Source organism: Nanorana parkeri, unplaced genomic scaffold (assembly GCF_000935625.1).
Source record: "Nanorana parkeri isolate BGI_ZX_2015 unplaced genomic scaffold, ASM93562v1 scaffold731, whole genome shotgun sequence".
NCBI classification, from domain to species: Eukaryota; Metazoa; Chordata; class Amphibia; order Anura; family Dicroglossidae; genus Nanorana; species Nanorana parkeri.
Genome location: NW_017306999.1, coordinates 54,312 through 66,944, shown reverse-complemented (window position 1 = coordinate 66,944; position 12,633 = coordinate 54,312). Strand labels below are relative to the sequence as shown.

At 47.1% G+C, this 12,633-nt stretch overlaps 1 protein-coding gene and 3 non-coding genes across 4 annotated transcripts in view; all 4 read right to left on the bottom strand.

Moving 5' to 3' along the window:
* SRPX2 (sushi repeat containing protein, X-linked 2) overlaps positions 1-12,633 on the bottom strand; it is a 29,899-nt gene that overhangs the window by 2,823 nt on the left and 14,443 nt on the right. The window contains exons 4-8 of the mRNA XM_018564183.1: positions 11,860-12,036; positions 11,549-11,675; positions 7,937-8,058; positions 3,802-3,981; positions 1,023-1,156 (exon numbers count right to left, since the gene is read on the bottom strand). Coding sequence (XP_018419685.1) covers positions 1,023-1,156; positions 3,802-3,981; positions 7,937-8,058; positions 11,549-11,675; positions 11,860-12,036 — 740 coding nt within the window. The remainder of the gene's footprint in view (positions 1-1,022; positions 1,157-3,801; positions 3,982-7,936; positions 8,059-11,548; positions 11,676-11,859; positions 12,037-12,633) is intronic.
* On the bottom strand, positions 5,629-5,702 carry TRNAN-GUU. The gene has a single exon. It is a non-coding gene; the product is annotated as a tRNA-Asn (tRNA).
* TRNAN-GUU lies at positions 6,327-6,400 on the bottom strand. The gene has a single exon. It is a non-coding gene; the product is annotated as a tRNA-Asn (tRNA).
* On the bottom strand, positions 7,588-7,661 carry TRNAN-GUU. The gene has a single exon. It is a non-coding gene; the product is annotated as a tRNA-Asn (tRNA).

Here is a 12,633-nt window from a genome sequence, read left to right as displayed (position 1 = left end):
GGAAAATTGTGAGCTGCACAGTAGTCCACTCCAAATCTCCTAAAACAATCGGGTTAATGGCAGCAGTGCCTTAGATTTCACACTGCAGATATACAGCTGTGAGGCTACAGAGGAAGACTGCTTAGTCACAGGAAGTGCACTGATATTTTCAGGAGGAATTCAAGACAAAAAGTAGAATTTTCACAGTATTGCTTAGGCACAAGATGTTCCCTATAAGATAGCAAATTAGGCGCACATTAGAGTTATCAATACCAATTATGGCCCCTGAACCACCACTGATTGCAAATCTACTGGGAACTGTGGAAGGCATAGAAATTGGCATAATATCACAAATCTTCATGTCTGAAATCCCAGGAATCCATGCACGGCTCTCTTATTTGGGCAACACAGTGGCTTAGTGGTTAGCACTTCTTAGCACTGTGTACCATGGGTTTGGGTCCCCAGTTTAAATAACAGTCAGGACACCATCTGGAAGGAGTCTGCATGTTCTCCCTGTGCTTGCATGGGTTTCCCCTGGGTACTTGGGTTTCCTCCCACACTCCAAAGACATGCTGGAAGGTTAATTGATTCCAGTTTAATTCAGCCCTGTGTGCATATGATATATAGGGACCTTAGATTGTAATCTCCTTGAGGGCAGGGGCTGACGTCAATGTGCACTGTGTAAATTGTCATAAACAATAATAGTCTGTTCTTGTGTAAATCAGTAGTAGCAGTTCTCAAAGCAAAAGTACTGCTCACAGTTCCTCTCTTATATCATACAATGTAAGAATAGCCCGGCCTTCTCCTCCAACATCAGTACCTGACCTCACAAATGGTCCAACATTCCCATAGACACCCCTAAACCTTGTGGACGCCTTTCCAGAAGAGTTGAAGCGGTTATAGCTGCAAAGGGCGGAGCCAACTCAATACTGAACCCTACGGACTAAGACAGGGATGCCATTAAAGTTCATGTGCGTGTAAAGGCCGACGTCCTAATACTTTTGACAATACAGTGTATTTTTTAGCATGCATAGTTGACCCACCTGCAGAGCAGAGCTCTGGAGCCTGTAGTATCGGTCGGAGGAGCTGGGAGCGGAGATTATCAGCAGTCGCTGCTTCTCAAAGAACTGATCCAAAAAGGCGCCAGCTGAATTCACATTGACATTGATCCGCATTGCTGGAAAAGAAGGAAATGATGTAAATTTGGCAGACGTGGCATACCGGTAATCAAATGTTGGCCATAGAATGTGGGTGTAGGTGCGCATCTTCCTTTCACATCTCCAACACTCTGTTTACCCACCACAATCGTGGAGGAATTCCTGGTTCTTCTAGGTATGGAGAGCTTGTCGTTTACGTTGGCCATACAATGCTTGAAATTTCGAGTAGTGTGTGGCCCTGTCAGCATTCTAACGTTCAACGAAAGGCAATTTTTTTTTCGGCACGGGGACAAGGTGCTTTTCCAGGGGCGACCCTGAATAAATCTTGCATTGAGTTCGAGTTCGAACTTTTTGGATGTTCTAAAGTTTGAATTCGAACCGAACTCGGACCTGTTCGGCCCGTCACTACTTGTGATAACGCAGAGTGAACAGGACACAGGGAAGCTGTAAATTTTGGGCAGGATGAATGGGTATTTTTTTGCACTTTTGGAACACATATAACAAAATTATTTTGAGTGTGTTTAGAACAGAAAGATGGGAAAAGCATTAGAACATTTTACACTGCTAACACTTGCGCTATTATTGTACCCCTTATGGATAGTGGATGGAAAAAATGAATAATCCTCTAAGTGCATGTCTTGAAAAAGTCCTCTTATCTCATCTGAACTGCTCTATACACAATGCGGCTAATCCTCCATAAGACGGGATAATGGCACAAAATGGAAGCAGCGGCTATGTGCTGTTTATGTCATTAGCACATCCTCATGGGGAGGGGCATTAGGTAGGCAGCTGGTGGAGTACATCTAATATGATATGCAGCATTGCACAGGTTGGAGATGAAGCACTGCAATTTGTTAACCAATACCCTCATTCTTGCTCAGCATTTAAGTCACAGCAATCACTGATGTTAACAGGACCTGCAGTAGAAGGGACGGGGACTTTTAGGCCTCATTCACATGGGCACAGAGGCCCGTACAGGCACAGCGTGAATGAGATGTTACTTATGTGGCTATGAGGCACCCAGGCTTGACAGCTGTCTGCGTGCAAACACGACTGTCAGCCTGTAAAAGGACAATGCGGCTGTACAGATCTCTCTGCACATCCCAGAAGGGAGCTGCGTGCAGGCACATAGATATAGAACCTGCATTAGATATGATGTTGTCACCGGTCCTTAGACCCCAGGAGCCCAGGGGAGAAGAGACTGCTGGGATCAGTCTAACAGCTCAGGGGGAGCAGGTGGGAGAGTGACTCAGGTAAGTAAATTAGCTTTGTCCTGTCCCCTTGGCATAAACGAGCACTTCATCCGGGGGCAGCCCCACTGCAGGGGTAATGTTTTGGTTTGCCCAGATATGAGCTTTAAAGTGCATTTATAGGACCAACTTTTCTTTTAGTTTGGGATAATGATGGGAAGGGTCCCAGACCAAAGGGCACCTAAAGGTCCATGCCCAAATATCTATCACTGGGTTCCTGGTTAGGGTTCCCACCTGGAATTCACCCAGACAGTCTGGCGTCTAAATCCTGTATGTGTATGTTCTGGCAGATGTGTCGTTCGTTATCTCTCCCCTGCCTGTCTCTCCTGGTTGTTTCTTCTCACTCTCTATCATGGCTGCCTCTCCTCGCTCTCTCCCCTTGCTGTCTCTCCTGGCTGTCTCTCCTCTCTGGCTGTCTCTCCTCTCTCTCCCCCCTGGCTGTCTCTCCTATCTCTCTCTCCCCTTGCTGTCTCTCCTTGCTTTCTCTCCCCCTTGCTGTCTTTTCTATCTCTTTTTCCCCTTGCTGTCTCCTTGCTTTCTTTCCCCTGGCTGTCTCTCCTCTCTCTTTCCTTGCTCTCTCCCCTGTCTGTCTCTCTCTCTCCTGGCTGTCTCTCATCATTCACTCTCCTGGCTGTCTCTCCTCATTCTCTCTGCTGGCTGTCTCTCCTCATTCTCCTGGCTGTCTCTCCTCTCTCTCCTGGCTAGTTCTCTCTCTCTCCTGGCTAGCTCTCCTCTCTCTGCTGGCTAGCTCTCCTCTCTCCCCTGGCTGTCTCTCCTCTCTCTCCTGGCTAGTTCTCTCTCTCTCCTGGCTAGCTCTCCTCTCTCTGCTGGCTAGCTCTCCTCTCTCCCCTGGCTGTCTCTCCTCTCTCTCCTGGCTAGTTCTCTCTCTCTCCTGGCTAGTTCTCTCTCTCTCCTGGCTAGCTCTCCTCTCTCTGCTGGCTAGCTCTCCTCTCTCTCCTGGCTAGCTCTCCTCTCTCTCCTGGCTAGCTCTCCTCTCTCTCCTGGCTAGCTCTCCTCTCTCTCCTGGCTAGCTCTCCTCTCTCTCCTGGCTAGCTCTCCTCTCTCTCCTGGCTAGCTCTCCTCTCTCTCCTGGCTAGCTCTCCTCTCTCTCCTGGCTAGCTCTCCTCTCTCTCCTGGCTAGCTCTCCTCTCTCTCCTGGCTAGCTCTCCTCTCTCTCCTGGCTAGCTCTCCTCTCTCTCCTGGCTAGCTCTCCTCTCTCTCCTGGCTAGCTCTCCTCTCTCTCCTGGCTAGCTCTCCTCTCTCTCCTGGCTAGCTCTCCTCTCTCTCCTGGCTAGCTCTCCTCTCTCTCCTGGCTAGCTCTCCTCTCTCTCCTGGCTAGCTCTCCTCTCTCTGCTGGCTAGCTCTCCTCTCTCTCTCTCTCCTGTATATTCTCTGTATATAATAAGATTACTTACGGGTACACGTAGCTGGTGTTCCGGCCCACTGCCCGCTGAACTGGCACACCCTGAGGGCCAACCCCTGGCGTTCATGGCTTCCTTCACAGTGATACTCGCAGTTGGCTCCATAATTATCTCCTGCACCGCTGCAAGTAATGTAGCCATGGAGCGGGGGAGTGAGTACAGGACATCTCTTCACTGCGGGACAAAAAAAAAGCCACAGAACTAAGTTTCACAATCTTCTTATTTGGACCTTAATGATGAAGTTTAATCTGCTTATACAATTTTCCTTCTCTGGTTCCTCTTTTCCCCTTATCAACATGCTAATGACATTTTTAAATAAAACCTGTTTTCATTACATACCTTATTTCAGATCCCATGATGGCTGATGGGAAGGTGGGGCCGGCAGGGTGCTGTACGTAGCTTTCTGAAAACATCACTGCACCCTGACTCAGTACTGCTCTCAAGAGCCGCCAGCCTCTTGATGCAAGCAGGGGGCGGGCTCTTGGGAGGAGTTATGCAAAAATCAAAATGCCTTGATGGATGGACGTCAGTCTGGAGGAGTAGGTGTTCCTAGGCAGGCTTCATTTGCATGCAGACTGCCCACATGTGATGGTGAGCCTCCATGGTTGAAAGAGCTGAAATCCAATCAATAAAAGGGGCGGGGCCAGATGTCCTCTAGTCAGGAAATGAGGCGGGCTCTATCAGACTTGGTGCAGATTCTAATGAACATTGTAAGAAGCTCAATTAAAGGAGAACTATGGGGTCAGTGCTTTCCCCCCATAGAGTAACGGGAGGAGACAAAGTAGCATGCTCCCGTCACCCAAAGCTCAGTATACCGCGAGCTACAGCTCCCTATATACCGAGACGCAGCAGCCGGAACTGATCCCGACAATTATGTCTGGATCCACCCAGCTGAGTGAGTGACAGCTGGCTCTGCCTATCTAGAGGCGGAGCCAGCTGTACCCGCCCCCTCCCCGTCCGTTCCGCCAGTCAGCGCTGGATGAGCGGGGAGGGGGGGGGAATCACTGCAGGGAGCCGTGAGTGACAGTCACGGCTCTCTGCACGGATAGATCGAGAAGTGAGCGAGCGCCGCTATGTGTTCGCTCACTTCCCGATCTACTGAGCCGACCTGTGACAGTCTCATTGTCACAGCTCGGCTCAGATTAGGAGGCTGAGTGAAAATCACTCTCCTCATAATTCTCCTTTAAATAATATCTAAACCCAAAACCAAAAATGTAATATGCTGCAGGTCACCAGCCTATAGCTGTGCTGGCTGGATTTTTTTTTTAGGATTTTCACCTGGTGATCCTGCCGGTAACACACTTCCTGTCCTAGGATGACAAAGTACACTAACCATACTGTACCTATAAAGGAGGAGAGTGTGTCACCTTAAGGCAGGACTACAGAACACGTGACCCCCCTCCTCATCTCCATAACAAAGGGAGAGGTTTTCTGTAGTCACAGACAGGAACAAGGCAGGGCTGATAACACTGTTTGAGATAAGACTGCAGAGTGCACAAGACACTGGAGTGCCCCAAAGCACTGGATTTCTGGCAGGATCAACAGGTATTTGTTTCTACTTATTAAACAGATATAACAAAACATATTTGATGGTATATTTAGCAGCTCAAAAGGGAGCAAATAGGAGAAGTTAATTGTTAGGGGTTACATACACTTTAAGTCAAATCCCACCCCACCACCTTGTTCGCATGCATGTTCCAGCTCAGAGATTAGATAGCTTCGCTGTCGCAAGGCGGAGGCCAGAAGGGGGCAGCGGCAAGGTATATCCTTCTCTTAAATGGTAATGATAGGCCTCTTGAAAGCAAAAAAAAAAAAGCAACACGTCCCTGGGTGGGCTTGAACCACCAACCTTTCGGTTAACAGCCGAACGCGCTAACCGATTGCGCCACAGAGACCTGTGAACACTAGTTTCAGAAACCCAGTTTTCTCAAGCACTGATGCAATATTTGGGCACAGTACTACATGTTAGGTGTGTTGGGGTGCCATTCCTTCTGAATGGTACCCCAGCACACCCCTCGGTGGGCATGATTTGCAGTGATACACAATGCCATATAATAAAAAGTAGCGCATTCATCAATTTCTTCCCATATGCTATCGGCATTAAAAGGGATTTCAGTCTTTCTCTATTACTGTAGCAAAGTACTTTCCCCGTGTCCTCCATCAATACGACTGAACTCTACCTTGCACATTTATTACAAACCTTTCGGGTTGTTACATTTCGGTTAACAGCCGAACGCGCTACCCGATTGCGCTACAGAGACCTGTGAACACTGGTTTCAGAAACCCATTTTCCCCGTGTCCTCCATCACTATGACTGAACTCTACCTTGCACATTTATTACAAACCTGTGAACACTGGTTTCAGAAACTCATTTTTCTCATCTAGTGATACAATATTTAGGCACAGTACCTCATGCTAGGTGCGTTTAGAAGGGATGGCACCCCAGCACACCTCTGGCAAATGGGCAGCAGCAATGTATATTCTTCTCTCATTTTCTCTTGAAAGCAGGAAAAATACACCGTCCCTGGGTGGGCTTGAACCACCAACCTTTCAGTTAACAGCCGAACGCGCTAACCGATTGCGCCTCAGAGACCTGTGAGCACTAGTTTCAGAAACCCAGTTTTCTCAGCTAGCATTACAATAATTAGGTACAGTAGTACATGTTGGGTGCTTTGGGGTGCCATTCATTCTAAATCCAAGCACACCTTTAGGTGGGCATGCTTTGCAGTGCTACACAATGACCTGTGTTGCAATGCCATATAATACAAAGTAGCGCGTTCATCAATTTCTACCATATGCAATTTGCATTAAGAGGGATTTCTTTCTTTCTATATTACCGCAGCAAAGCAATTTCCCCGTGTCCTCCATCACTACGACTGAACTCTACCCTGCACATTTATTACAAACCTTGAACACTGGTTTCAGAAACCCATTTTTCTCATCTAGTGATACAATATTTAGGCACAGTACCTCATGCTAGGTGAAGAATGAATGGCACCCCAGCACACCACTTGGTGGGCATGCATTGCAGTGCTGCACAACGAGCGGTAGCGCAATAACTTGCATTGCAATGCCATGCGGTAATGAAAAGTAGCGCATGCATGAATTTTTTGCCATGCGCTATTGGCATTAAAGGAGAACTATGAGGTGAGTGCTTTTCACTCACCTCATAGTTCTAGCCGACCTGTGACAATGAGACTGTCACATGTCGGCTCAGTAGATAGGGAGGTGAGCGAACACATGCCGGTGTTCGCTCACTTCTCAATCCTGTCACGGCTCTCTGCCGTGCCAGGGGAGGGGCTGGATTCCCCCCTCCCCGCTCCGATCTGCCAGCGCTGACTGGCGGAACGGACGGGGGAGGGGGCGGGTACAGCTGGCTCTGCCTCTAGATAGGCAGAACCAGCTGTCACTCACGCAGCTGGGCGGATCTCGACATCGATGTCCGGATCCGCTCTGGCTGCGGCGTCTCAGTATATAGAGAGCTGTAGCTCGCGGTATACTGAGCCTAGGGTGACGGTAGGACACTAGTTTGTGTCCTCCCGTTACCCTAAGGAGAACTATGGGGAAAAGCCCTGACCCCATAGTTCTCCTTTAAGAGAGATTTCAGTATTTCTCTATATGTAGCAAAGCAATTTGCCCGTGTCCTCCATCACTATGACTGAACCTTACAAATTTGCAGCTCGCCCGGATATGCGCCCAGATAAGTATCCCCTTCAGAAGCAATGTATATCCTCTTATTGGAAATTATAGGTCTGTCTCTTGAAAGCAAAAGAAAAGACACGTCCCTGGGTGGGCTTGAACCACCAACCTTTCGGTTAACAGCCGAACGCGCTAACCGATTGCGCCACAGAGACCTGTGAACACCAGCTACAGAAACCCATCTTTCCTCAAGTGGTGATACAATATTTAGGCACAGTACTACATGCTGAATGGCACCCCAGCACAGCTCTCGGTGGGCATGCTTTGCAGTGATACACAATGACTTGTGTTGCAATGCCATATAATAAAAAGTCGTGAATTCATCAATTTCTTGCCATATGCTATCGGCATTAGGAGGGATTTCCTTCTTTCTCTATTACCGCAGCAAAGCACTTTGCCCGTGTCCTCCATCACTATGATTGGACCTTACCTTGCACTTTTATTACAAATTTGCAGCTCGCCCGGTTGTACGCCCGATCATAGGCGGTGTAGCGGATAATGTGCTCCCCTTCAGGAAATTCGGAGCCGGGTTCCGGGCCTCGGCGAAGGACTCTAGAATCATGAAAACAACATTAAAGGTTGCCGAGAGAAAAGGTCTACTGTGATCTGTTACCAACCGGAATCGGCATTCGTTCTAACCACACCGGTGATGGCTGATATCAGTTGTTATGGGTTTGCTGAAAATTGCTCCAACCTCCCTCCAGAATTATTTATTTTCTGAAAGCAGCGACCTGGGAGAATAACAAGGAGGCAGTTGCAACTTTTTTTATGTCACACAATATTAGTGCAAATGTTTATCAAACCCGAATTTGCAGTTAAAAAAAAACATTCAAATTTGAGCATTCCAATATTTAAAACATTATTTTAACCAATTTTTGGATAAAATATAAAAGATGATGTTGCGTCGAGTAAATAGACAGCAAACATGTCAAGCCTCAGAAATGCATGCAGCTATGGGACGGCAAAAAACATTGGTATCCAAAATTGTCCATAGGCATCGCTTTAACCCTTTCCCTGCCCGCGCCATATCTCTAGCTAGCTAGCTTTGGACCCCTGTGAACAGATTATAGCCCCCAGGACTCTGTCTAGCTGTGTAAAGCAGACTGTTGGCTTTACAGTGGAAGCGATTTTGGTTGCCAAGGTGCCTCGGATCACTTCCATAGGCCAGTAAAATGGTCCCCCTGATCGATACCCCCTGGCCTGCTCCTCGGGCTCCTCTGCTCCTGGGATTGGCTTCACGAGTGAAAGAGAGGAGAGAAACCAGCAACAATCTGTTTGCTGATCTCCTCCCCGCTGAATGGAGCAGGAAGTGATGCTGATTGCATCACTTCTGGCTCCTCCTCTGTCATTCCCCTGCTAGAGAAGCCAGAGAAGAAGCAGTTCGATCAAGATCTGTGCCTGAGAAGCTTCTTTGAAGTGCAAAGGTGACACTAGGGGCCTAATAGACCTCTAATGTTACCTTGAAGAGTACCACCTGAGCCTCCCTACATGATAGCAATGAAGTAAAGTAAAAAAGAAATGTTTCATAGAAATAAAGTTAAATAACATAAATGTAAAAATAGCAAAAAAAAGTTAAAGTCCCCAGCCCCCCGTGAACACGCGCATACTAAAGCAAGCATGCGTCGGGTGTGCCTAAGTATGAAAACTTTGATTGCGCTACACATGTTCGGCATCGTCTTGTGCGCCAGAGGGAGAGCAATCATTCCCGGGCCAATATTCACGTTTAACTCTAAACTGATGACCTGCAAAGGCTTTTAAAGCATCGCCTATGGACAATTTGGGGTACCATACTTTGCGTATTATATTGTCTTTTTGTGCACTACAATTAACAATATGTTTACAGAAATGTTGGTGTTTGACAAAAAGTTTTGCTAATATTAAGCAACGTAAAAATTTGCAACTGCTGCCATTTTATTTTACAGGGTCTGTGCTTTCAGGAAATGTATAACTCTATAACGGGGGTTTTAAGTAATGTTCATTTTTTGGGTATTATACTTTTTAAATAAAATTTACCGTGTTTCCCCGAAAATAAGACACTGTCTTATATTTTTTTTGGCTCAAAAAAACACACTAGGTCTTATTTTCGGGGTAGGTCTTTTTTTTTATTTGTCATTAATGTACAACAATCCAAAGTTATTGCAAATCCAAATTAAATAATCCAAAATGGCAAAGTTAAGAATAGGGTTATCAGGGCAATCAGGGGTGCCATACCTTTCCAAGAGCAATTTGGTAACCAGAAAAAGGGAAGCGCGCTTTCACTATGGATTCCTCACAGACGGAGTGCATTTGGTATCACTCCACCTGTGACAAGAGTGGGCGCAATAGAGGAAACATCAGCTTATGCGGCTCTGCTCCCTGCGCTGCCACGTCGCTTCCTCTAGCGCTGGCTTCATTGGCACCGCTGATTCTCTCCCGCGGCTCTTCAGGTTCCCCCTTATGCCCCCACCAGCCCTGGGAATGGTCACAAATAGGTCTTATTTTCAGGGTTGGTCTTACATTTTAGCAATTCCCAAAAATAGTACTAGGTCTTATTTTCAGGGAAACAGGGTAGATGCAGCATTGTCACCCTTCACTGCACAGCGGACTCCAAGCAGCCCATGCCAACAGAGAGTAGACATGTAAGCTGTGGAAAAATTCAGTTTGGTTCGGATATTTCATTATTTCGGGTTTCAGATTCGGACGAAATCCAAATTTTCGTTAGTTTCTGATGAGTTTACGAACGAATATTCGTTACAACTACCAAATTTAACATTGACTAGTCGCTGACGGCCACAATTCGCACGTTCAGAGCCAGATTTTCGGCTGACAGTCCGGTCTTTAAACACTTTAACAATGAGCCCCTCTGGAACATTTAACGAACACTGCTGTTTTGCTGATACTCGCTCCATGGCTCCGAGCGACAACAATCATCCCGCGTTCAAAGGCTGTTACATCGCGTTGTTTCCCCAAATCTTCAGAAACAAATCACTTCTACTGTCGTGGTAAACAACCCGCTTCCCTATTTATAATGGTCTGGCCCTCTAGCAACTTCAGCGCCAAATTATAGCTAATTTGCTTACAAACGTCAGGTGGTCATAATAATCTGGCCACTCAATGTATACTGAACACGAATTTTTGTTAGGGCATGTGAATTTTCTGGCCAATCAGATGGCTCCCATGTTGCTGTAACGAAAATTCAGACCCATTCGGATGCATTAAACCGGAAAACACATCTGATTGGCCAGAAAAGTCACATGTCCGATTCAGTTTAGTGTTTGAACGAAATTTCAGAAGGGATCAGAAATTCGGAAATGGAAACTCGGATTCGGACACCTTCAGATGCATTAGGATTCAGAAAATTCAGAATGTCCGATTCAGTTTAGTGTTTGAACGAAATTTCAGAAGGGATCAGAAATTCGGAAATGGAAACTCGGATTCGGACACCTTCAGATGCATTAGGATTCAGAAAATTCAGAATGTCCGAATCATCACTGCAGTAAAACCATGGTGCTCAGCTGCGTCTGGAGTGTGGCCACATCAAGAGGAAGTACATACAAAGAGTCTACAGGATTTGCACAGTGTGGGGGGGAGGGGCACATGTTCGGGGAAAACTTTATTTTAGTAACAAATATATAACGCAATCTCCAAAAGATCAGCCGCACAAAGACCGGGGTAAGTGTTGTCCAAGATTTATTAAAACGACTCCAAGCAAATTCCAAAATTCCATGATTAAGCCCAGGTGGTGAAACGCGTGAGCGGCGTTGGCGTGGTGTGGGAGACATTCGTGGTGATGTACATGCGGATCATTACTCTTTTGGATTTGTCTTTTTGGAATTTGGTTGGAGTCGTTTTAATAAATCTTGGACAACACTTACCCCGGTCTCTGTGTGGCGGATCTTTTGGAGATTGATTTGGGAAGTGAGAGGCACACTACAGCTTGCACCCAGAGTGTGAATTTGCTGCAGTGGAGGTTGGAATTGACCGGTGAGTCCTTGGAGCTCTTTGAACATCGAAATATAAGATGCAGTTTGGTTCTGCTCCTATTCTGAATGTTGGTTCTTACCTTGTGATAGGGCCGTCCGCCGTATCCTTCACCAACGGGCTTCCCCAGTACACCACGGCCGTCAGTTTTCCCGGCTCTGCCACTTTCGTGCGGGAAGGTGGACACTGAATTTTGGGTGGATCCAGATCTGATGGAACATAGATAGTTGAAGCCAGCCCCGGTCTCAGATAAGGTACCTCCACTGTGACAGGAAGTGAAGTAAAAGACTTCCTTCGGGGTCAGCAATGCGCTTGTTCTCTGTTTCTTACTATGGATCCTCCCCGATCACCGGGGGGACACCGATAGAACATACATTTGACCTGAAAATTTACCTACACAGACAGGTTCTCCTCCGCCCCACAGCCCGTCCTCCATACAGACACGGTTGCGGTCTCCTTCGATCTGATAGCCGGGGAGGCAAGTGTAGTCACAGCGGGATCCCTCGTTAATCCCGGCCGAGCATTGGTAGGACCCGTTCGGTATTGCTGGCAGAACATGGCATTGGATCCCTAAAACAGAAAGTGGCGCCGTACAGCATTTGATTATTATTATTATTATACAGGATTTATATAGCGCCAACAGTTTGCGCAGAGCTTTACAATATAAGGAATACATTACAATCACAATACAATTCAAGACAAGATAGTAAGGAGGGCCCCGCCCCTGAGGGCTTACAATCTAAAAGGGAGGGGCAAGTGATACATGAGGAGGTAGTTGTGTGGGGATCAATTGTTTGAGAATGTGATGGTTGAGCGGTTAGGTTGAGGCGGGATAGGCTTCCCTGAAGAGATGAGACTTTAGGGATTACCTATAGGCATTCAGAGTGGGAGACAGACGGACAGGTTGGGGTAAAGAGTTCCAGAGGATGGGAGAGACTCTAGAGAAGTCCTGCAGGCGAGCATGGGAGGAGTTGACGAGGGAGCTGGAAAGCAGAAGGTCTTTGGAAGAGCGGAGGGGACGGTTAGGGTGATACTTTGAGACGAGGTTGGAGATATAGCCGGGGGCAGAGTTGTGGATGGCTTTGTAAGTCGTTGCTAATATTTTGAATTGTATCCTTTGGGCAATTGGAAGCCAGCGCCGGGATTGGTAGAGGGGGTGGGAGATGG